Source organism: Paroedura picta, chromosome 18 (genome assembly GCF_049243985.1).
Source record: "Paroedura picta isolate Pp20150507F chromosome 18, Ppicta_v3.0, whole genome shotgun sequence".
Taxonomy (NCBI): domain Eukaryota; kingdom Metazoa; phylum Chordata; class Lepidosauria; order Squamata; family Gekkonidae; genus Paroedura; species Paroedura picta.
Genome location: NC_135386.1, coordinates 19,113,197 through 19,136,877, shown reverse-complemented (window position 1 = coordinate 19,136,877; position 23,681 = coordinate 19,113,197). Strand labels below are relative to the sequence as shown.

The 23,681-nt window shown below is 54.9% G+C and overlaps 2 protein-coding genes and 1 long non-coding RNA gene across 4 annotated transcripts; 1 reads left to right on the top strand and 2 right to left on the bottom strand.

The window, feature by feature from the left end:
• The first annotated feature begins 11,450 nt into the window (after positions 1-11,450).
• LOC143827868 (uncharacterized) lies at positions 11,451-14,590 on the top strand. The gene is made up of 2 exons (XR_013227425.1): positions 11,451-11,944; positions 14,104-14,590. It is a non-coding gene; the product is annotated as an uncharacterized LOC143827868 (long non-coding RNA).
• Positions 13,399-20,936, bottom strand: VPS33B (VPS33B late endosome and lysosome associated). 2 transcript variants are annotated; one of them, XM_077317849.1, is made up of 23 exons: positions 20,738-20,936; positions 20,562-20,642; positions 20,382-20,443; positions 20,252-20,301; positions 19,888-19,955; positions 19,413-19,458; positions 19,173-19,267; positions 18,845-18,949; positions 18,474-18,570; positions 17,771-17,848; positions 17,559-17,632; positions 16,926-17,012; positions 16,731-16,821; positions 16,543-16,617; positions 15,848-15,912; positions 15,702-15,756; positions 15,552-15,598; positions 15,259-15,391; positions 15,057-15,130; positions 14,878-14,979; positions 14,697-14,772; positions 14,088-14,201; positions 13,399-13,715 (listed from the first exon to the last, which is right to left on the bottom strand). In XM_077317849.1, exons 1-23 carry the CDS (start codon positions 20,831-20,833, stop codon positions 13,636-13,638), a joined length of 1,851 nt encoding a protein of 616 aa, XP_077173964.1. In that variant the 5' UTR covers positions 20,834-20,936; the 3' UTR covers positions 13,399-13,635. The 2 variants fall into 2 exon arrangements, 1 of the variants encoding a protein (XP_077173964.1); XR_013227424.1 differs by lacking the exons at positions 13,399-13,715; positions 15,057-15,130 and having other exon boundaries at positions 14,086-14,201.
• An 89-nt stretch (positions 20,937-21,025) lies between these two features.
• On the bottom strand, positions 21,026-22,647 carry HDDC3 (HD domain containing 3). The gene is made up of 4 exons (XM_077317851.1): positions 22,236-22,647; positions 22,084-22,139; positions 21,760-22,000; positions 21,026-21,189 (listed from the first exon to the last, which is right to left on the bottom strand). The coding sequence occupies exons 1-4, from the start codon at positions 22,630-22,632 to the stop codon at positions 21,026-21,028; spliced, it is 858 nt and encodes a 285-aa protein (XP_077173966.1). The 5' UTR covers positions 22,633-22,647.
• Between the last annotated feature and the right edge of the window lie 1,034 nt (positions 22,648-23,681).

Here is a 23,681-nt window from a genome sequence, read left to right as displayed (position 1 = left end):
ACTACCCACCCGCCCTTCCAGTTGCACCTGGTCCCACCTGTGAGCAGTGCACAGACCCCCAGTAATGAAAATTCAATAAGACTACCCACTCGCACTTCAAATTGCACCTGGTCCCACCTGTGAGCAGTACACAGACCCCCAGTAATGAAAATTCAATAAGACTACCCACCCGCCCTTCCACTTGCACCCGGACCCATCTGTGAGCAGTACACAGACCCCCAGTAATGAAAATTCAATAAGACTACCCACTCGCACTTCAAATTGCACCTGGTCCCATCTGTGAGCAGTACACAGACCCCCAGTAATGAAAATTCAATAAGACTACCCACTCGCACTTCAAATTGCACCTGGTCCCACCTGTGAGCAGTGCACAGACCCCTAGTAATGAAAATTCAATAAGACTACCCACTCGCACTTCAAATTGCACCTGGTCCCATCTGTGAGCAGTACACAGACCCCCAGTAATGAAAATTCAATAAGACTAACCACACTCCCTTCCACTTGCACCTGGACCCACCTGTGATCAGTGCACAGTCCCCCAGTAATGAAAATTCAATAAATTACCCACCCGCCCTTCCAATTTCACCTGGTCCCACCTGTGAGCAGTACACAGACCCGCAGTAATGAAAATTCAATAAGACTACCCACCCGCCCTTCCACTTGTACCTGGACCCACCTGTGAGCAGTACACAGACCCCCAGTAATGAAAATTCAATAAGACTACCCACCCGCCCTTCCACTTGTACCTGGACCCACCTGTGAGCAGTACACAGACCCCCAGTAATGAAAATTCAATAAGACTACCCACCCGCCCTTCCAGTTGTACCCGGACCCATCTGTGAGCAGTACACAGACCCCCAGTAATGAAAATTCAATAAGACTACCCACCCGCCCTTCCAGTTGCACCTGGACCCATCTGTGAGCAGTACACAGACCCCCAGTAATGAAAATTCAATAAGACTACCCACCCGCCCTTCCAGTTGCCCCTGGACCCATCTGTGAGCAGTACACAGACCCCCAGTAATGAAAATTCAATAAGACTACCCACCCGCCCTTCCAGTTGCACCCGGACCCATCTGTGAGCAGTACACAGACCCCCAGTAATGAAAATTCAATAAGACTACCCATCCACCCTTCCAGTTGCACCCGGACTCACCTGTGAGCAGTACACAGACCCCCAGTAATGAAAATTCAATAAGACTACCCACCCGCCCTTCCAGTTGCACCTGGACTCACCTGTGAGCAGTACACAGACCCCCAGTAATGAAAATTCAATAAGACTACCCACCCGCCCTTCCAATTTCACCTGGTCCCACCTGTGAGCAGTACACAGACCCGCAGTAATGAAAATTCAATAAGACTAACCACACTCCCTTCCACTTGCACCTGGACCCATCTGTGAGCAGTACACAGACCCCCAGTAATGAAAATTCAATAAGACTACCCACCCGCCCTTCCAGTTGCACCTGGTCCCACCTGTGAGCAGTGCACAGACCCCCAGTAATGAAAATTCAATAAGACTACCCACTCGCACTTCAAATTGCACCTGGTCCCACCTGTGAGCAGTACACAGACCCCCAGTAATGAAAATTCAATAAGACTACCCACCCGCCCTTCCACTTGCACCCGGACCCATCTGTGAGCAGTACACAGACCCCCAGTAATGAAAATTCAATAAGACTACCCACTCGCACTTCAAATTGCACCTGGTCCCATCTGTGAGCAGTACACAGACCCCCAGTAATGAAAATTCAATAAGACTACCCACTCGCACTTCAAATTGCACCTGGTCCCACCTGTGAGCAGTGCACAGACCCCCAGTAATGAAAATTCAATAAGACTACCCACTCGCACTTCAAATTGCACCTGGTCCCATCTGTGAGCAGTACACAGACCCCCAGTAATGAAAATTCAATAAGACTAACCACACTCCCTTCCACTTGCACCTGGACCCACCTGTGATCAGTGCACAGTCCCCCAGTAATGAAAATTCAATAAATTACCCACCCGCCCTTCCAATTTCACCTGGTCCCACCTGTGAGCAGTACACAGACCCGCAGTAATGAAAATTCAATAAGACTACCCACCCGCCCTTCCACTTGTACCTGGACCCACCTGTGAGCAGTACACAGACCCCCAGTAATGAAAATTCAATAAGACTACCCACCCGCCCTTCCACTTGTACCTGGACCCACCTGTGAGCAGTACACAGACCCCCAGTAATGAAAATTCAATAAGACTACCCACCCGCCCTTCCAGTTGCACCCGGACCCATCTGTGAGCAGTACACAGACCCCCAGTAATGAAAATTCAATAAGACTACCCACCCGCCCTTCCAGTTGCACCTGGACCCATCTGTGAGCAGTACACAGACCCCCAGTAATGAAAATTCAATAAGACTACCCACCCGCCCTTCCAGTTGCACCTGGACCCATCTGTGAGCAGTACAGAGACCCCCAGTAATGAAAATTCAATAAGACTACCCACCCGCCCTTCCAGTTGCACCTGGACCCATCTGTGAGCAGTACAGAGACCCCCAGTAATGAAAATTCAATAAAATTACCCACCCGCCTGCCCACTTGCACGTGGAAGCATCTGTGAGCAGTACACAGACCCCCAGTAATGAATATTTCATAAGAGCACCCACCCGCCCTTCCACCTGAACCTGGACCCATCTGTGAGCAGTACACAGACCCCCAGTAATGAAAATTCAATAAGACCACCCACCCGCCCTTCCACTTGCACCTGGTCCCACCTGTGAGCAGTGCACAGACCCCCAGTAATGAAAATTCAATAAATTACCCACCCGCCCTTCCAGTTGCACCTGGACCCATCTGTGAGCAGTACACAGACCCCCAGTAATGAAAATTCAAGAAGACTACCCACCCACCCTTCCAGTTGCACCCGGACCCATCTGTGAGCAGTACACAGACCCCCAGTAATGAAAATTCAATAAGACTACCCACTCGCACTTCAAATTGCACCTGGTCCTAACTGTGAGCAGTACACAGAGCTGCAGTAATGAAAATTCAATAAGACTACCCACCCGCCCTTCCACTTGCACCTGGACCCATCTGTGAGCAGTGCACAGACCCCCAGTAATGAAAATTCAATAAATTACCCACCCGCCCTTCCAGTTGCATCTGGACCCATCTGTGAGCAGTGCACAGACCCCCAGTAATGAAAATTCAATAAGACTACCCACCCGCCCTTCCAATTTCACCTGGTCCCACCTATGAGCAGTACACAGACCCGCAGTAATGAAAATTCAATAAGACTAACCACACTCCCTTCCACTTGCACCTGGACCCACCTGTGAGCAGTGCACAGTCCCCCAGTAATGAAAATTCAATAAATTACCCACCCGCCCTTCCAGTTGCACCTGGACCCATCTGTGAGCAGTGCACAGACCCCCAGTAATGAAAATTCAAGAAGACTACCCACCCACCCTTCCAGTTGCATCTGGACCCATCTGTGAGCAGTGCACAGACCCCCAGTAATGAAAATTCAATAAGACTACCCACCCACCCTTCCAGTTGCATCTGGACCCATCTGTGAGCAGTGCACAGACCCCCAGTAATGAAAATTCAATAAGACTACCCACCCACCCTTCCACTTGCACCTGGACCCATCTGTGAGCAGTGCACAGACCCCCAGTAATGAAAATTCAATAAGACTACCCACCCGCCCTTCCACTTGCACATGGACCCATCTGTGAGCAGTGCACAGACCCCCAGTAATGAAAATTCAATAAGACTACCCACCCGCCCTTCCACTTGCACCCGGACCCATCTGTGAGCAGTACACAGACCCCCAGTAATGAAAATTCAATAAGACTACCCACCCGCCCTTCCAGTTGCACCCGGACCCATCTGTGAGCAGTACACAGACCCCCAGTAATGAAAATTCAATAAGACTACCCACCCGCCCTTCCAGTTGCACCCGGACCCATCTGTGAGCAGTACACAGACCCCCAGTAATGAAAATTCAATAAGACTACCCACCCGCCCTTCCAGTTGCACCCGGACCCATCTGTGAGCAGTACACAGACCCCCAGTAATGAAAATTCAATAAGACCACCCACCCGCCCTTCCACTTGCACCTGGTCCCACCTGTGAGCAGTACAAAGACCTGCAGTAATGAAAATTCAATAAGAGCACCCACCCGCCCTTCCAGTTTCACCTGGACCCACCTGTGAGCAGTGCACACATCCCCAGTAATGAAAATTCAATAAGACTACCCACCCGCCCTTCCACCTGAACCTGGACCCATCTGTGAGCAGTACACAGAACCCCAGTAATGAAAATTCAATAAAATTACCCACCCGCCTGTCCACTTGCACCTGGAAGCATCTGTGAGCAGTACACACATCCCCAGTAATGAAAATTCAATAAGACTACCCACCCGCCCTTCCACCTGAACCTGGACCCATCTGTGAGCAGTACACAGACCCGCAGTAATGAAAATCCAATAAGACTACCCGCCTGCCTTTCCACTTGTACCTGGACCCACCTGTGAGCAGTGCACAGACCCCCAGTAATGAAAATTTCATAAGAGCACCCACCCGCCCTTCCACTTTCACCTGGACCCACCTGTGAGCAGTACACACATCCCCAGTAATGAAAATTCAATAAGACTACCCACCTGCCCTTCCACCTGAACCTGGACCCATCTGTGAGCAGTACACAGACACGCAGTAATGAAAATCCAATAAGACTACCCGCCCGCCTTTCCACTTGTACCTGGACTCACCTGTGAGCAGTTCACAGACCCCCAGTAATGAAAATTCAATAAGACCACCCACCCGCCCTTCCACCTGAACCTGTACCCATCTGTGAGCAGTACACAGACCCCCAGTAATGAAAATTTCATAAGAGCACCCACCCGCCCTTCCAGTTGCACCTGGACCCATCTGTGAGCAGTACAAAGACCCGCAGTAATGAAAATTCAATAAGACTACCCATCCGCCCTTCCACTTGCACCTGGACCCACCTGTGAGCAGTACACAGACCCCCACCAATGAGAATTCAATAAGACGACACACCCGCCCTTCGACTTGAACCTGGACCCATCTGTGAGCAGTACAGAGACCCCCAGTAATGTAATTTCAATAAAATTACCCACCTGCCCTTCCACTTGCACCTGGTCCCACCTGTGAGCAGTACACAGACCCCCAGTAATGAAAATTTCATAAGACTACACACCCGCCCTTCCACTTTCACCTGGACCCACCTGTGAGCAGTACACAGAACCCCACCAATGAAAATTCAATAAGACGACCCACCCGCCCTTCCACCTGAACCTGGACCCATCTGTGAGCAGTACAGAGACCCCCAGTAATGAAAATTCAATAAGACTACCCACCCGCCCTTCCAGTTGCACCTGGACCCATCTGTGAGCAGTACAGAGACCCCCAGTAATGAAAATTCAATAAAATTACCCACCCGCCTGCCCACTTGCACCTGGAAGCATCTGTGAGCAGTACACAGACCCCCAGTAATGAAAATTTCATAAGAGCACCCACCCGCCCTTCCACCTGAACCTGGACCCATCTGTGAGCAGTACACAGACCCCCATTAATGAAAATCCAATAAGACTACCCACCCGCCCTTCCAATTTCACCTGGTCCCACCTGAGAGCAGTACACAGACCCCCAATAATGAAAATTCAATAAGACCACCCACCCGCCCTTCCACTTGCACCTGGTCCCACCTGTGAGCAGTACACAGACCCCCAGTAATGAAAATTCAATAAGACCACCCACCCGCCCTTCCACTTGCACCTGGTCCCACCTGTGAGCAGTACACAGACCCCCAGTAATGAAAATTCAATAAGACTACCCACCCGCCCTTCCAGTTGCACCCGGACCCATCTGTGAGCAGTACATAGACCCCCAGTAATGAAAATTCAATAAGACTACCCACCCGCCCTTCCAGTTGCACCCGGACCCACCTGTGAGCAGTACACAGACCCCCAGTAATGAAAATTCAATAAGACTACCCAACCGCCCTTCCAGTTGCACCCGGACCCACCTGTGAGCAGTACACAGACCCCCAGTAATGAAAATTCAATAAGACTACCCACCCGCCCTTCCAGTTGCACCCGGACCCATCTGTGAGCAGTACACAGACCCCCAGTAATGAAAATTCAATAAGACTACCCACCCGCCCTTCCAGTTGCACCCGGACCCATCTGTGAGCAGTACACAGACCCCCAGTAATGAAAATTCAATAAGACTACCCACCCGCCCTTCCAGTTGCACCTGGACCCATCTGTGAGCAGTACACAGACCCCCAGTAATGAATATTCAATAAGACTACCCACCCGCCCTTCCAGTTGCACCCGGACCCATCTGTGAGCAGTACACAGACCCCCAGTAATGAAAATTCAATAAGACTACCCATCCACCCTTCCAGTTGCACCCGGACTCACCTGTGAGCAGTACACAGACCCCCAGTAATGAAAATTCAATAAGACTACCCACCCGCCCTTCCAGTTGCACCTGGACTCACCTGTGAGCAGTACACAGACCCCCAGTAATGAAAATTCAATAAGACTACCCACCCGCCCTTCCAATTTCACCTGGTCCCACCTGTGAGCAGTACACAGACCCGCAGTAATGAAAATTCAATAAGACTAACCACACTCCCTTCCACTTGCACCTGGACCCATCTGTGAGCAGTACACAAACCCCCAGTAATGAAAATTCAATAAGACTACCCACCCGCCCTTCCAGTTGCACCTGGTCCCACCTGTGAGCAGTGCACAGACCCCCAGTAATGAAAATTCAATAAGACTACCCACTCGCACTTCAAATTGCACCTGGTCCCACCTGTGAGCAGTACACAGACCCCCAGTAATGAAAATTCAATAAGAGTACCCACCCGCCCTTCCACTTGCACCCGGACCCATCTGTGAGCAGTACACAGACCCCCAGTAATGAAAATTCAATAAGACTACCCACTCGCACTTCAAATTGCACCTGGTCCCATCTGTGAGCAGTATACAGACCCCCAGTAATGAAAATTCAATAAGACTACCCACTCGCACTTCAAATTGCACCTGGTCCCACCTGTGAGCAGTGCACAGACCCCCAGTAATGAAAATTCAATAAGACTACCCACTCGCACTTCAAATTGCACCTGGTCCCATCTGTGAGCAGTACACAGACCCCCAGTAATGAAAATTCAATAAGACTAACCACATTCCCTTCCACTTGCACCTGGACCCACCTGTGATCAGTGCACAGTCCCCCAGTAATGAAAATTCAATAAATTACCCACCCGCCCTTCCAATTTCACCTGGTCCCACCTGTGAGCAGTACACAGACCCGCAGTAATGAAAATTCAATAAGACTAACCACACTCCCTTCCACTTGCACCTGGACCCACCTGTGAGCAGTGCACAGTCCCCCAGTAATGAAAATTCAATAAATTACCCACCCGCCCTTCCAGTTGCACCTGGACCCATCTGTGAGCAGTGCACAGACCCCCAGTAATGAAAATTCAATAAGACTACCCACCCACCCTTCCAATTTCACCTGGTCCCACCTGTGAGCAGTACACAGACCCGCAGTAATGAAAATTCAATAAGACTAACCACACTCCCTTCCACTTGCACCTGGACCCACCTGTGAGCAGTGCACAGTCCCCCAGTAATGAAAATTCAATAAATTACCCACCCGCCCTTCCAGTTGCACCTGGACCCATCTGTGAGCAGTGCACAGACCCCCAGTAATGAAAATTCAATAAGACTACCCACCCACCCTTCCAATTTCACCTGGTCCCACCTGTGAGCAGTACACAGACCCGCAGTAATGAAAATTCAATAAGACTAACCACACTCCCTTCCACTTGCACCTGGACCCATTTGTGAGCAGTGCACAGACCCCCAGTAATGAAAATTCAATAAGACTACCCACCAACCCTTCCAATTTCACCTGGACCCATCTGTGAGCAGTACACAGACCCCCAGTAATGAAAATTCAGTAAGACCACCCACTCGCACTTCAAATTGCACCTGGTCCCACCTGTGAGCAGCACACAGACTCCCCCCCCAATAAAAACTCAATAAGACTACCCACCGGCCCACTTGCACCATGCAGCGGTGTTGCTTCAGCAGGGACTCTTCATAATGCTTCTCCCTCTCCCAACCTGGTGTCTTAGGACCCCCTTCTTTTGTGATTTAAGCTCTTTTTATTACATGCATTCAGACCCCTCTCAACTGCATCTGGTCCCCATTGGCACCAGTTTCCAGACCTTTCCCAGGTGTATAAAAACCTGCAGGCACTCTTGCTAATTTCTCCAAGTCACCTAGGACTCTCAGTGGTAACCTGGTGGGCTGCTTATCAAAGTCTCTGCTCCGTTTTCCGGTGACATCCTGATTCCTCTGCTCTGCAGTCCTACGCCCAGCCACAGCTTTCTTCTTCTTCTTCAGTGATTTCAGCTCTTTTTGTGTTGTAAGAACGCAGCACCCAGGCAGCTGTGCTGCTTCTTCAGCAGGGACTCTTCGGAATGCTTCTCCCTCCCCCAACCTGGTGTCTTAGGGCCCCCTTCTTTTGTAATTTCAGCTCTTTTTATTACCAGCAGTCAGACCCCTCTCAAGTGCGTCTCATCCCCATTGGCACCAGTTACCAGAGCATTCCCAGGTGTATAAAAACCTAATTGTTACCAGCAGACCTTTCCCTGGTGTATATAACCCTGTTTGATACCATCAAACAGACCTCTCCTAGGTGTGTAAGACCCAGTTTGGCACCAGTTACCAGACCTTTCCCAGGTTTATAAGAACCAGTTGGGCACCAGTTACTGCTCTGCTCCGTCTTCCGGTGACATCCTGATTCCTCTGCTCTGCAGTCCTACGCCCAGCCACAGCGTTCTTTTTCTTCTTTTCCTTCTTCTTCAGTGATTTCAGCTCTTTTTGCTCTTTTTTTTCATGTCTTGCAAAAACGCAGCACCCAGGCAGCTGTGTTGCTTCTTCAGCAGAGACTCTTCAGAATGCTTCTCCCTCCCCCAACCTGGTGTCTTAGGACCCCCTTCTTTTGTGATTTCAGCTCTTTTTATTACCAGCAGTCAGACCCCTCTCAAGTGCACCTGGACCCCGTTGGTGCCAGTCCCCAGACCTTTCCGATATGAATAGGAAAGAATTTGGTGCCAGTTCCCTTACCATTCCCGTGCATATAGAAACCAGTTTGTTACCAATTAACATACCATTCCCATGCATGCAGAAACCAATTGGATTCCAGCAACCAGACCTTTCTAATGGTATATGAAACACTTTGGCACCAGTTACCAGACCTTTCCCAGGTGTATATAACTCTGTTTGATCCCAGCAACCAGCCCTTTCCCAGGTGTAAAAGAACCAGTTTGGCACCAGTTACCAGACCTTTCCTATGTGCATATGAAACCTATTTGGTGCAAGTAACAAGACTTTTCTCTTGTGCATAGGTGCTGTTCTTTTTTACCATTACCCATTGTTTTTCTATGTGCCTATCTGTTTTCCCCAACCACAGGCCTCCTCCTCCCACCAACGGGTCTACCTCTTCTGTCATGTTGGGCTCTTCTGGTGCTGCAGGCACTCTTGCTAATTTCTCCAAGTCACCTAGGACTCTCAGTGGTAACCTGGTGGGCTGCTTCTCAAAGGCTCTGCTCCATCTTCCGGTGACATCCTGATTCCTGAGCTCTCCAGTCCTATGCCCAGCCACAGCTTTCTTCTTCTTCTTCTTCAGTGATTTCAGCTCTTTTTGCTAGTAACCCCTGCAGAGACACAGAGCAACCAGTCCTCCAGAAAGGCTCCTGCCGGTTGGAAGTTGTTCCTTTTCAGGATCCTGCCTGGTCCCTATTTTTGTGTGTTGTAAGAACGCAGCACCCAGGCAGCTGTGCTGCTTCTTCAGCAGGGACTCTTCAGAATGCTTCTCCCTCCCCCAACCTGGTGTCTTAGGGCCCCCTTCTTTTGTGATTTCAGCTCTTTTTATTACCAGCAGTCAGACCCCTCTCAAGTGCGTCTCATCCCCATTGGCACCAGTTACCAGAGCATTCCCAGGTGTATAAAAACCTAATTGTTACCAGCAGACCTTTCCCCGGTGTATATAACCCTGTTTGATACCATCAAACAGACCTCTCCTAGGTGTGTAAGACCCAGTTTGGCACCAGTTACCAGACCTTTCCCAGGTTTATAAGAACCAGTTGGGCACCAGTTACTGCTCTGCTCCGTCTTCCGGTGACATCCTGATTCCTCTGCTCTGCAGTCCTACGCCCAGCCACAGCGTTCTTTTTCTTCTTTTCCTTCTTCTTCAGTGATTTCAGCTCTTTTTGCTCTTTTTTTTCCATGTCTTGCAAAAACGCAGCACCCAGGCAGCTGTGTTGCTTCTTCAGCAGGGGCTCTTCAGAATGCTTCTCCCTCCCCCAACCTGGTGTCTTAGGACCCCCTTCTTTTGTGATTTCAGCTCTTTTTATTACCAGCAGTCAGACCCCTCAAGTGCATCTGGTCCCCATTGGCACCAGTTTCCAGGCCTTTCCTAAGTGTATAAAAACCCAATTGGGACCAGCAATCAGACCTTTCCCAGGTGTATAAGAACCAGTTTGGCACCAGTTACCGCACCTTTCCAGTTTGGCACCAGTTACCACTGACTCTTTCCAGAGTATATGAACTAATTTGGTGCCTTGACCATGAGCTCTGGGGCCTAGCCCCCCCCCCCCCGGTGATTTCAGCTCTTTTTGCTGGTGCAACCCCTGATCCTGCTGCTGCTGCTGCCCCCCCCCCCCCCCCTGCAGCGTTCTGGGTTCCTGTGAAGTCTGTGGGGGGGGGGTGTGGACCCAGGGCTGGTTGGGAAGGCTCAGCCCCCCCCCTGCTGAGAAGGAGGAGGAGGAGGACTCCTGAGGCATCGCCCCCCCCTTGTCCCCCGAGGCTCCCCTTACCGGCTCCGAGGAGGGGCCTGGCGGGCGTGGGAGGGAGGGGGGTGGGGACACACGCCGCCCTGCCCTTGTCCGCCAGGCGCGGAAGAGGAAGGTCCCTGCTGGCCGCGCTCTTCTCCCCCGGCCGCCCCCGGGACTTGCGGCGCTTTCTGCGCCCACGGGGCGTCTGTCTGCCTGGGAACGACGAGGCTCCTCGAAGGGCCACTCGAGAGAACTGCGGGCGCCTTCCCGGGTCTCCCCAGAGCCCTTTTCCTCTCAGCTCCGCCGTGAGGGAATTCGCCTTCGTCTTCGTCCTCTTCGGCCTTCTTCTCCCGCGCGGACTGCGAGGAACCTGCCCAGCCAATCACGGCCCCTGGCCGGACCCCTCCAGCCAACCAGAAAGCGGGGCGCCTCAGGCCCCTCCCGCCCCCCGCGGAGATGGACCGAGTCAGAGGCCGAGAGGGACCAATCAGGAGGGGGGCGCTTGGGGTCTGGTGTGAGGGTGTGGCGGGGCGGGGCGGGGGCGGGGCACCCACACGCCCTCCCCCCCCCGTCTCCGCCCCCGCAGGGCCTCCCTTCCGCCCGAACGTGCCCGCCTTCCTTCTTCCTGCCTTCCTCGGCGCGCGGAGGGCAGCTATGGCTGGGCGCCTCGTGCCCACAGTCGCGGAAGGCGCGGCCGGGTCAAGAGTGCTGGGCAAGTCCCCGGGCAGCTGCCGGCCAGCTTGGCGGACGGGGCCCTCGTCCCGGAGAGCGAGTTCAGCGCCCTTGCCGGGGGCCCCGGAGATCCCCGCGGCTCCCTCTTGCAGGCGCCTCGAGGTCGTGGAGAGGCCAGGAGGCGGGACCCCGGTGTTGCTCAGGTGCAGCCCACCGACCCATACTCTGAGTTTGTCATGGCAGGCTACTTGGACGAACCAGCGCTTTGTGCAGTACTATTCAGATCCCCTGGATTGAGTTGGCCGAGGACCCTCATTGCTGGGACTGGCAGACCCACCTCTCCTGGAACTGGGAGCTCTTCTTCCGTGTGAGTCTCTGGAGTTACCACCACAACAGCCAGGGTGAGTGGGGCGCACTGGAAGGGCCTTTAGTCCCCCCCCTCCCCACTCCTTGGAGAACTATTTTGGTCGTCCCCCCCCCCCCCCATCCCACCTACCCTTCTAGCTGCCCTCTGTCCAAATCACTCTTGTCCTCTCCAGGGTCGTCCCCATCCCCTGCTGCCTGCTGCTTTTCACTGGGGGTACTGGAGAAATGGGTCTGGCTTCTCAGCGGACTCCTGGTACAAGGGCCGGGGCATTTTGACAGCGTAGGAAAAACAGGCATCCCCGTTTGTGTTGCCTGGGAAAGCCTCTTTTGTTACATTGAAGAGCATTTAAGACTTTTGACCTTCCCTCTGTGTTTCTTTTGTGCCCGGGCTCCTTCTACCTCTCCTTCTGATGGCAGGAGAGCAAGCAGAGGCTTCTCTGTGTGGAGCAGGGGGGTGGGTAGGCTTGACCCACTGCTGCTGCTAGGCTCCCCCTTGGCATTCTTTCAGGGCTCCACATCTGGCCATGGATGCACAGCTGTGAGCTCACAAAGGAGGGGCTAATCCCTACCTGCATCTGGACCAAGAGATTTTGTGGAGGGGCGCTGTGTGGACCGGGTGCCCAAGTGCTGAGGATAAATGACGAGGCAGCCTGCCAGTGGAGAGCAGACCCCCTTCTCCCCGTGATATCGCAATACCGACCCATAACGGGACATTCTGTATGTGTTTGTGTGGGGAGCACCTGTAGTCAGGCTGCAGCTAGGGAAGGGCAGAGAAACTGTATTCTGGTTCATTGCCCCAGATTTCTTTGGGTGGTGGGGGAGGGCCTATAAAAGGAGAACAGGCTGCAGCCAATGGTAAGTGACAACTTTTTCTACCTGCTCTCTAGCTACATCTGAAAAAAAAATTAATCCAAGCATTCCACTTCTCCTGAACCAGCACTTGAGACTGGTTCATCCCAAGACAGGGGAGGCTACACCACAGCTTTCAACTGCTTGGACACAGCAGGGCTGGGGGCAAGGCAGCCACAGATGGCAGATCTTGAAACCGGCCCTGTTATTCTGCCTCCTGCCACCCCCACCCCAGGTCAACCTCATGAGCAGGGCAGGAGGATCCTTTGTGGCCCTCCAGGGGAATCCCACTCTCCACCTTCCATCACAGGGAGCCAGAAAGGGCCTGGAGAAAAGCTACCTGTCTCTGCCCGGCCTCTCTCACTGGCCCTGGCTTGGTGCAGAACGGGCCAACCGTCTCATGGGCCCCGTAAGAATCTCTGAATCCAGGAAGGCAGCCCCACCCACCCCTTTCTGGGGCTCGTAGAGAGACTTAGGGTGCCTTCACGTCGCAGCAGCCAGGACTCCCTCCCTCCTTCCCTCCCACCCCAGGCCCAGAGCTGAGAAGCCTCTTCTGCATAGACACTGGCCCCGGGAAAGGCAGCTTCTTAGCCCCAATTCCCCAGATTCCCCTCCCCCAAGACAAGATCACACCAAAGAGCACGAGCGACACGCCTGAGCATGGTTTATTCTGACGGCAAGGCAAAGCAAAAGACTCGATCACAAACCTGCTCTCCCTCAGCCAGCTGCTGGGAAGCTGAAGCCGGGGGCAAGAGAGGCAGGCTGGAGGCAGCCACTCATCGCAGGATGACAAGGCAAGGGGTCTCCACCCTGAAAAGCCCTTTGTCCAGGTGGGGGACCAGCAGGGAGGGAGAACAGACCAGCATCCTACTCCCCCTCACGTCCGGGTCTCTACCATGGATTCCAGCAACCGTGCACTGTTGGTGATGGCTGTGGTCAGGAACACAAACCGGAGCCCTGGAAGGAGCACGGAAGGGGAGGGAAGAGCAATTCAGAGACGAAGAATAGTTCCAGATGCAACCACCCCCACCCGCATCAGGCAAATTAGCTGGGGGCACCTAGTTAAGTGATGTTTTAGATGAACTACTGTTTTAACTTATTGTACAATGTTTTATGAAGGTTGTCACACACCCTGAGCAATAGTGGAAGGGCAGGTAAAAAAATTAAATGTTACTATAAACACAGCACGACAAGTATCTGGTTGGAGACACCAGGCCCTCCCAGAGGCCGCCGTGAACAGGCCAGGTAGTTTCAATGGTTTTGGGCACCGGCAAATGAAATCTGCAAAATTTGCAAACCACCCTGCCCCCTCCCCGCTTCACTTAATACCTCTTTCCTTGCCCAGGAAACGGAGCGCAGAGATTTCAGAGAAGGTGCAGCCTCCTAAGAAGACAGCGAGGACGATGCGCTGCGAGTCCCAGGGATTATCCTCTGCTGCTGTGTCTGGAGGAAGGGAGGCATTGAACGGGACACGCAAAAGCGAAACCAAGGAAGCGGCAAGCACTTCTCATGGAGGGCCCGAGACCCTCGCTTCAGGGGGGCTCTGGGGACTGTCCTTTGGGGCTCCACAGGGGTCTTGCTGACACTTCGATACGAGGGGACACAAGCCGGAGCTATGAAGCGCAATGTCATCTGCCTCTGAGGCAGACTGCTCAAGTTCTCTTTCTGATCCGAAGCAGGGGAAATGCTGAAGCATCCGGATTCCTGCATGACACTACATTCCAGGCTGGAGCTGAAACTGATCTTTTATGCATTTAGAGCTAGTTTCTTAATTTAGTATGGAATGTCTAGGTGATTAAATTGTATTAAATGGAGTCCTATGAATGTCAAAAGCAATTTGATACCCTGGGCAGCCTTTCTTGGGTGGGGGCTCTGCAACGACGGGGCTGGGGGGCTGAATCAGGGCCACACTGACAAAGGGAGCAGCAAGACACTTGCCTATGGCCAGGAACTCATTCCCACTCAGCAGGCGCACGGCCTCCTCCAGGCCCTGCCAGCTCTTCCGCTCCAGCACCTAAGAGGCAGAGGTGCAGGAATTAGGTGGTGGGTGCTCCCCAGGCATTGGGGCCTCCCCCAATGGCAGGAAGCAGACCGGCCCCAGAGCGCTTCTGGCAGGCACCTGCTCAACCATCTTGCAGCTCAGTGGGGTGTAGGCTCCGCTGAAGACGTAGGCCATGTCTCGGGGCGCTTTCAAGTCGTACTCTCCAGCCATGCGCGGGATCTAGAGGAGATAAGGAGCCTCCTTCCACACTGCCCGATCCCTTCAGGACCCTCTTACCCTGGGCCCCACATACCCACCAGCCCCAGCTTCTTGCTGATGGCTCGGAAATTGCTCTTCCTGGCCAGAGAACTGAAGGCGTCTGAGAGCCGGCCTGCAAGACAACAGCCGGAGGGCGGGAGTCAGAACCCGAGGCAGGCAGCAGGCCCCTCCGGCGTGGCCTCACCTCTTGCAGGGGGCATCTGCCTTTCTGCTCTCCTTCTTGCCTCCCCCCCCCCTCACCTGCAGCTCGATCAGTCACCAGCTTGCTGACTTTGCTTTCCACGGCCGTCAGGGCCTCCCCGGCGACCTGCTCCATCAGCAGCCCCATGCGCTTCAGGTTGTGGAAGGTCAGCAAGTGCTCCGGTCCGTAGCTCTGGCGGGGAGGGCAGAGAACAGAATGCAGGCATGCCTCCAAGCAGGATCAAGCACCAGAGGAAGGGCAGCTTGCAGCGGACCCTACAAGGATCGTGGCCCCTCAAGAGGGTACCATGCCCAGACCCTCACTGCCCCCTGCCTCTAGGTCCCTCCCTCACCTGCAGGTACTGAGTCTTGAGGGAGCGGTAGTCCTTGGGGGTCAGTCCTAGAGCAGCCACACACAGGCAGAGAGGTCAAAGCGCAGCGTGGACCTTGGATGAGCTCCCTCCCCGCCCCCCGGCGCCCCAACCCCACTAAATGCCACCTACCATTCTCTGTGATGGACAACAGGCACAGCAGGCGCAGGCTCTCGAAGGGGGAGACCTGCCCAACAGCAGGAAACGGGGGGATCAGTGGACTACTCAGCCTCCAAGCACCTTCCCCATGCACAACCCTCCTGCCAGCCTGCTCTCACCTGCCGGTCAATGTGCTCCTCTATGAAGCTGATGCTCTCCCGGACATCAAAGCCTTCCAGCAGTGCTGCAGGGGGGAACTGAGTTCAGAGCTGGGGCCGCCTGCCATCAGGCCCTGAAAAGGCCTCCCTGCCCCAGCAGCTTCTGGCCCCTCCAGAGGTGTGGAGCCAGACTCAAGCCAGGGGCCAAGGTAAGGCACCCTGCCCATCTGCCTGCCAGCAACACTACCGGGAACACAAGCAAGGTGGAGGATGGCAGGCGTCCCCTCCTGAAGAGGCCAGAAAGTGCCCTCGGGCTGCTCCCCACACCAGAGAAGCAGGAAACCTGCAGAACCTCTGCAATACTCTTCCCGTTCCCCAGGAGAATGACTGCTTTTGGTATCTGGGGCTGCCTTAAAGAGTTGTGGGGCAGTTCCAAAACAGACCCTTGTCAGTTTCCTGCGTGTTCAACTAAGTACAAAATCTGCCAGATAGGGTTAGGGGCAGCCTCACAGCAAATAGGAATGCCACAAAGTCCTGAGAGACCCTGGAAAATAGGCACATTCCCCACCGTCAGAAAAGACCCAGTCAAGAATGAGCTGCCAGCAGCCATGCCACAAGCACTCAGGTCTGGCATCAGATGCCACGAATTTAGCCTGCCTGAACACAAGTGGTGAAGGCAGGAAGGAAGTGAGGGCGTGTTCAGGAGCCGTGCTTACCATGCTCGGTCTTAAGCAGCTCCTGGAAATCTTGTTTGGTTTTCTTCTTCATGATGGACTCACAGGCACCAATATCTGCAGGCATGACAAGGGCTGTGCAGCAAGGTCTGCAAACGCCTTGATCCCCACCCACCCCCCTAAATGCATCCCCAAATAAACAGCAGTCCAAGGAGGAGGGGGGGACCTACGCAGGCTCAGCAAGCGATGCTCTTGCTTCAAGCCCTTCAGCTCTTGGGACACGAAGTTCTTCATCTGCTTGATATCCATCCCCCGCCGCCTCTGCAGGGTGAGAACGCATCACACAACTGGTCAGGTCAGGGCAGGGCAGCTCCCCTTTCCCCTCGTCCATCAGCCCCCTCACCCTCCCACGACCGACAGCTCACATCGTACTGGGCCTGCAAGTTCCGTGCCTTTTGGCTCAGGAAGCCAAAAACGCTGGAGAAGTGCTCATTGCGGATCTTGCTGAACACCTGCAGGGACACATGGGAGCCAGTTAGTGGCCAGACAGGGACCTGGAGCCAGTCGCCCAGACGCAACCTCCCACCCATCTCCCAGAGGGCCGGGAGGTCAGAGTGGCTAGCAGGAGAAGGCAATAAGCCACTCTGGGGCCCCGCACTGGGAAGATAGAGGAGATTCAGGTAGGCAGCTGTGGGGGGTCTGAAGCAGGAGGATCACGAATGGGGGCCCAGCAGGGGCACCTCTGATAATCCCCATCCGGAATCAAACTTGACCCCTGGGCTCCCTCTTTGTTCCTTCTATGAACCGAGTATATAAAAGGAATGAAAGTGTGTTGATTAGACACCCAGGCCTTCCACAGTAGACTTGCCATAGGGATCCAAATTCCCACCTGACCCTCAAGACTCACCCTGGCTCAGAAAGCTGCAGCTTTTTTTTTGGGGGGGGGGGGCTGTCATCACCAGGCGGCTGTCTGGGCTCTTAGAAAGCCTTCAACTTTCTAGCCAAGCTTCTTTGCTGGTGTGTGTGTGTGTATGGCACACAGCCACAGGCGGACTAACCTTATCCTGGGCATTCAGCAGGACTTTGATGCTCCGATCAGAGGAGGTGATGTCTGGGCCAAAATCCACACTTCCTACAGAGAATACAAAATGAGCCAGGCTGCACCCACTCTGCCTGACTGATCCTATCAGCTGCTGAGTGTTCCTTCCAGCTGGCCCCGGAGAGACCGGCAGGTAGGTGGGAGGGCCACCACAAGGGCTGGGAAACTCACCACACTTGATACGGAAGGTGTCATCCACCAGGCCTTCATACACAACCTGAGAGCAGAGGGCTGTGACATAATCCACATCTGCAAAGACAGCATATGTGGTGGGTCCCCCAACACCCGCAGCCTCCATCAGGACCCCACAGAAGAAGGCACCGCAGTCCCAGGGAACCCCCTGCCCCAGACCTTGAAGCTACAGCCCAAACCTCAAGGATCTTTCTGCTCTGCACAATGAGAAATTGGTGACTATGAGCCCAGTCCCAGGCCACATCCTTCAAGCATCTCAGTATTGCAGTTTCAGCTCAATGAAGCCAGCGTGCTTGCTTCACCCAGCATGAGGATGGCTCTCTTGGAAATGGCCAGCCCTGGTGCTCAAGGCCTGCTCCAAAAGAGGCCAGCTGCACTCAGCCCTCCCTTCCTCCTCCTCTGTAGCTCATATCTGGCTTCCCATTCTCCAGTCCAAACACTCTGATGCGTTATGAACAGGACAAGGGATTGGTCTTGGGGTAAAGGGGATCCAGAATGGGGCTGCCCCCCCGCTTCGCAGACAAAGGGAATGCGCCCTTATGTGCCTCTTAATTTACAACGTGCATGGGGAAAAGGGGCAGCCCATCTCCTGAAAATGCAGGTGTGTGCTGGAGAGAGCTGTAGCCAAGACCCCAACCTCTAGACCCCAGGCCAGCTGCCCAACTGGCCCCTGAAGCCCTACCTCTGTCCATGAGGAACACCTGACCAATCTCTGGCTTCCGGCCCAGACTGTCTCCTTCGCTCTCCTCTGCTATCTCACGTGAGATTTCGTGGACCATCTGGGAGAAGACCACACCCTGACCATCAGCTCAAGGCCAGGGTCCTCTGACCACAACCCACAGCAAATAGGGCTAGAAGGCAGGCAGCAATCCTGCCTCTGCTCCCTTTGCGGCTCAACTGCCTCACTTGCCCCACCTCTAAAGTGACCACACCAAAAAGGCAGTCAGTCAGTCCAAAATCCCGTCTCTGCATCTCTCAGCTGCCCTTAATCTGGCAGGTGGCTCTCCTATATATGCACCTTTCCCCAGACCTCAACATTCTGCCAGATCATACCTTGGCGCACCGGCCAATTCCGTAGGTCCTGGTAAATGGTCCAAAGAGAGAGCTCATCAGCTGCAAAGCCTGGGCTACGGTGCTGAGCCAGCACTGGTTCCCTTCCTGCAAGGATAGAAGCACAACAAGCAGCAGCTTCAGATTCAGGGGCTGCCACCCTGTGCCCCTCACCTGGAAGGTTCACAGTGCAAATCCCTTGTCTCAAAAGCGGATCCTCAGCAACCCACAGCTGGACCTCCAAGAGCATCTCTGAGAAGCCTCCTGCTTCTGCAATGGCTCAGCCGCCGGGGGAAAATGGCCACAGGGGAAGGGAGCACAAAAGACTGACCAGGAAGTAGTCACGGAAGAACTCAGGTAGCTCCATGCTGATGATGTCATCATCCAAAGGCAGCAGGTAAAAGGACCACTCATCCCAGGTCACATCTGGTGAGGGAGAAGGGCAGGGAGGGGTAAGGCAGGCCAACCCCCACGGCATCAAAGGTGCAACATTGTCTCCCCACTGCTTTGATCCTCGGTAAAAGTCTCCCCAGAGCCCTCCATTCACTCAGGGCTCTCTCTCCAGACTTACCCCCGTAGATCCCCTCTTCCTCTAGGACCATCTCACATGTGTAGAACTGCAAGGGATGGAACCAGCGATCAAACTCTCCTGTGTGGTCTTAGCTGACCCCCTGCACAGGCCTCTTGCAGGCCCCACCCTTTGACACTGGGTACCCAGTCAGACCTAGACCAGAACTATCACAAGTTCTTGGAGAAAGACAGGAGCTCTATTCCAGGAGAGACGTGGCCACAACCAGGCCCCCCATCTGACTTGCAAAAGGCAAATCTGTTCCTATCCTGCCCTGCCAGACTGCCCATATTTTCAACAGCCATTTCCTTGGTTTGCTTAGCCTGAAGGCCAGCTGCATAAGCTCCAGTTCTGGGCCAGACAGCTCTTACCCGGTTTAATAGCGATAACTTCATAACTCTGATGGTCCTGCTTTCACTGCTTGAGCAAACCTCTCTAAAGACAGCTGGTAACCGTTTCTAACCCAAAACAGGCTCACCTTCTGAGGGCTGAAGATAATCTTGTACTTGCGGGTCCTTCCAGCAGCCTTATCAGCATTAACAATGTCTGGAAAAGATGTGGGTCAAGAGAGGTGCACAGACACGCCAGGCCAGGCTGCCTCTCCAGCTGGTTCCACCTTCCCTCCCACTTGTCTTACACAGTGAAAGGGACCTATAAGACATTAGGTCCCCCGTCCCCCCTCCAGAGAGCCACCAAGCAACACTCTCTCAGCTGCTTGTCACAGAGAAAGTGGTAAAAAGTTTGGGGCCTTTGAGGAGGTGTTTTGTTTTCTGTGATGATGTCCCCTTCTCCACCCGGAGTGAAACCACTGAATAACACCAGCGCACCGGTGGGACACTCACCTGCCACATATTTCACGCTCCTGATGCGTGGCCGGACTAAGAAGCACAACCTTGGGAGAAGAAGAGAGGTGGGTGGGAAAGGGGGCTCCTTCCCCTCTCCCTCTCTCCCCTGCTTGGAGGGCTCACTCACTGGTCGCAGGCGCTGTGGGCCGGCTTGTTTTCCACGCGGTAGAGCTTGTCCACTTCGTGCTGCTGCTCGGGGAGAGGAGGGGGGAGGCGGCCGAGTGAGCGATGCCCGGCAGCCGCAGGGGACGCCCACCCCTTCCCCCGGCCTGCCAGCCAGCCAGCCAGTTTTGGGGGTGGGGCGCACCTTGAGGAGGGAGACGTTGGCGATGCGGTCGAGCGGGCTCATCAGGTCGGCCTCGATGAAGAGGTCCTTCTTCCCGGGCAGCTGCAGGCGGGGGGAGGAGAGAGGCCGCGTCAGAGGCAGGGACCCCCGCGACCCCCGCCCGGCCATCCCTCCTTCCGCCACCGCCACCCCCGCACCTGCTCCAGGAGGTAGACGAGCTGGTCCCGCGCCAGGCGCTTCAGGAGGCCGAAGTCCGGCAGCTCCGGCGCGTCGCGGTGTCCGGGGGACGACATCCCCGAGCCGGGCGAGGAACTCCGGCTGCCCCGGAAGCAGAGGCGGGCGCGACCCCGCGGCGCTCGGAAGTGGGCGGTGCCATGGCAGCGCGGCCTAGCGGCTTCCGCCGGCCCTCCCCCCCACCCGCCCGCAAAAGACGGAGGCCGAGCAGGGACGTCCTGAAAACGCTTTATTGAGAGCCGCAGGCTGAGTCACGTGGAGTCCGCGGCGTCGGAGCGGCGGGGCCAGGCCGGGAGGCCTCTTGCTTCGAGCAGCCGCCGCAGCTCCTCCTCCAGCGCCGCGTGGGTCCCGCGCAGGCTCCGCGCCACCTCCGAGGCCCACTGGAAGTACTCGTGGACCCGCTCCGCCGACCACCCTGCGGGGGGAGAAAGAGAGGAAGGAGGGCCGCCCGTCAGAGACCCCCTCCAGCCACCCCACGCAGCCTCGCGTCGCCTCCGTTGCTTCTTGCTCCCGAGGGGCTCTGGCCGCACAACCCACGAGAGAGAGAGAGGGGAGGGGGGGGGGTCGTCCTGTGCTCAGCAGAATAAGTAGCCGGCCTCCCTGACTTGGAGCCCCGGATCTCCCAGCCTCTTTCTGCCCCAAGCCTAATTCCCGCGTGCTGCACGCCTGGGGCTCTCTCCCATAAATGCTAAACGAGGCCGCTCCGGCCAGCCCCCGTGACCCTTTGCCACCGGATCATGCCGCTGCACACAGTACAATCCCCGTTGCCTCGAGAGCAGTGGCGATGTGAGCACGCTGCGTGTGGCTAGAGTTTCTGTAGAGGTTCCACGTGTTTATTTCCTTTGCAGTTCTTATGCTGCTTAAACATATAACATCCCGACCAGAGTCCTAGAGATGTAGGGCACTGAAGTAATGAATTGCGGCGTTTAATGGACATTCCAGTAGGAAATGATCTGGCAACCCAGGCAGGTGCAGAAGAGTTCACCTTGGGGGGCGCAGCGGTCGAGGTCGCGCAAGTTGTAGAGCTTGTCGGCCAGCATCACTAGCTTGGCGGCGGGGCTCTTGAGTGCGGCCCGCTCCACCTGGAGCCGCTTGCGCTGGGCTTTGGGCAAGGCCTTGTCGTCAGTCACCTCCTCCACGATGCGCCCGACCTCTGGCCCGAAGCGCGCCTCGATCTCCTCCAGGGAGGTGTCGGTGTCCTCCACGGTGTCGTGCAGGAGCGCAGCCTGCGGGCGGGGAGAACTGGGGTGGACCCTTCCTTCGCCAAGGGGAGGGGGCCCACAGTTGCTCCCCGTTTGCACCCGCTTACCTGCAGCACGACCAGGTCGGTGACTCCGGCTTCCTGGGCCAAGATCCAGGCCACACCTGGGGGGAGGGGGGACGAAGGGAGGGGTGAGCGGCGGGGGGAGAGTAGGGGCCGGGCATCCCTCGCCCCACTCCACTACCCGGGGCCGGGCTCACCGATGGGGTGGTTGATGTAGGGAGTGCCCTCGGGGTCCTTGCGGCGCTGGGCCTTGTGTTTGCGGGCGGCGAAGTCGGCGGCATCGAGGAGGCGGGCGAGGTCCGAGGGGCTCATGGCGGCGGCGTTGGCAGGGCCGACTTCCGGGCCGGGTCCCTGCGGGAGGGGGCGTGCCACTGCTGCGCCCCTTCCTTTCCGGCCCGGCGGGAGCAAGCGTGCCCGGGGGGCGGGGCCTCCGTGGGTCCAGCCGTCTCCCCGGTTTTGCGCGGCGGCCGCTCCCCCCCCCCCCGGCCTGAAAGGCAGCGCCCTGAGAGCCCGCGTCCCCCCCTCGGGGGCTGTGAAGAGACAGAAGGGAAAGCCCCCTGCGTGGGGCGGGGCGAACTGGCAGCTGATGGGCATTGCTGCAGCAGAGGCCTAAACAGACAGGAGAGCCGAGGGGAGGGGAGGAGGGGAGGGGAGGGGAGGGAGCTCTGCTGACAACAATCCTGAGGCTGGGGTGATGGTCTTTGCCAGGAACACCGCTGGTCCCACCTGCTGTCCTTCCACTCCGCTGGCCACTGCTCCCACCGCCCCCTCACCTTTTGGATCTAAGCCAAAGAAATTGTAATACAAATAAAACTATTTATTTAGGATATGTATATTCGGATGCAGTAAAAGTGCTACACTCAATATGCCAGCAAATTTGGAAAACTCAACAATGGCCACAGGATTGGAAAAGGTCAGTTTACATTCCAATCCCAAAGAAGGGCAATGCCAAAGAATGTTCAAACTACCGCACCATTGCACTAATTTCTCATGCTAGCAAAGTTATGCTCAAAATCCTACAAGCTAGGCTCCAGCAATATGTGGACCGAGAACTTCCAGAAGTACAGGCAGGATTTCGAAGAGGCAGAGGAACTAGAGATCAAATTGCCAACATACGCTGGATCATGGAGAAAGCTAGGGAGTACCAGAAGAACGTCTACTTCTGCTTCATTGACTATGCAAAAGCCTTTGATTGTGTGGAGCACAACAAATTGTGGCAAGTTCTTAAAGAGATGGGAATACCAGAGCATCTTATTTGTCTCTTGAGAAATTTATATGCAGGTCAAGAAGCAACAGTGAAAACTGAACATGGAATCACTGACTGGTTCAAAATTGAGAAAGGAGTTCGGCAAGGCTGTATACTGTCGCCTTGCCTATTTAACTTGTATGCAGAGCACATCATGAGAAATGCGGGATTAGAGGAGTCACAAATTGGGATCAAGATTGCAGGGAGAAATATCAACAACCTCAGATATGCAGATGATACCACTCTAATGGCAGAAAGTGAAGAGGAACTAAAGAGCCTGTTGATGCGGGTGAAGGAGGAGAGTGCAAAAGTTGGCTTGAAACTCAACATCAAGAAAACAAAGATCATGGCATCCGGCCCTCTCAATTCCTGGCAAATAGAAGGGGAAGAAATGGAG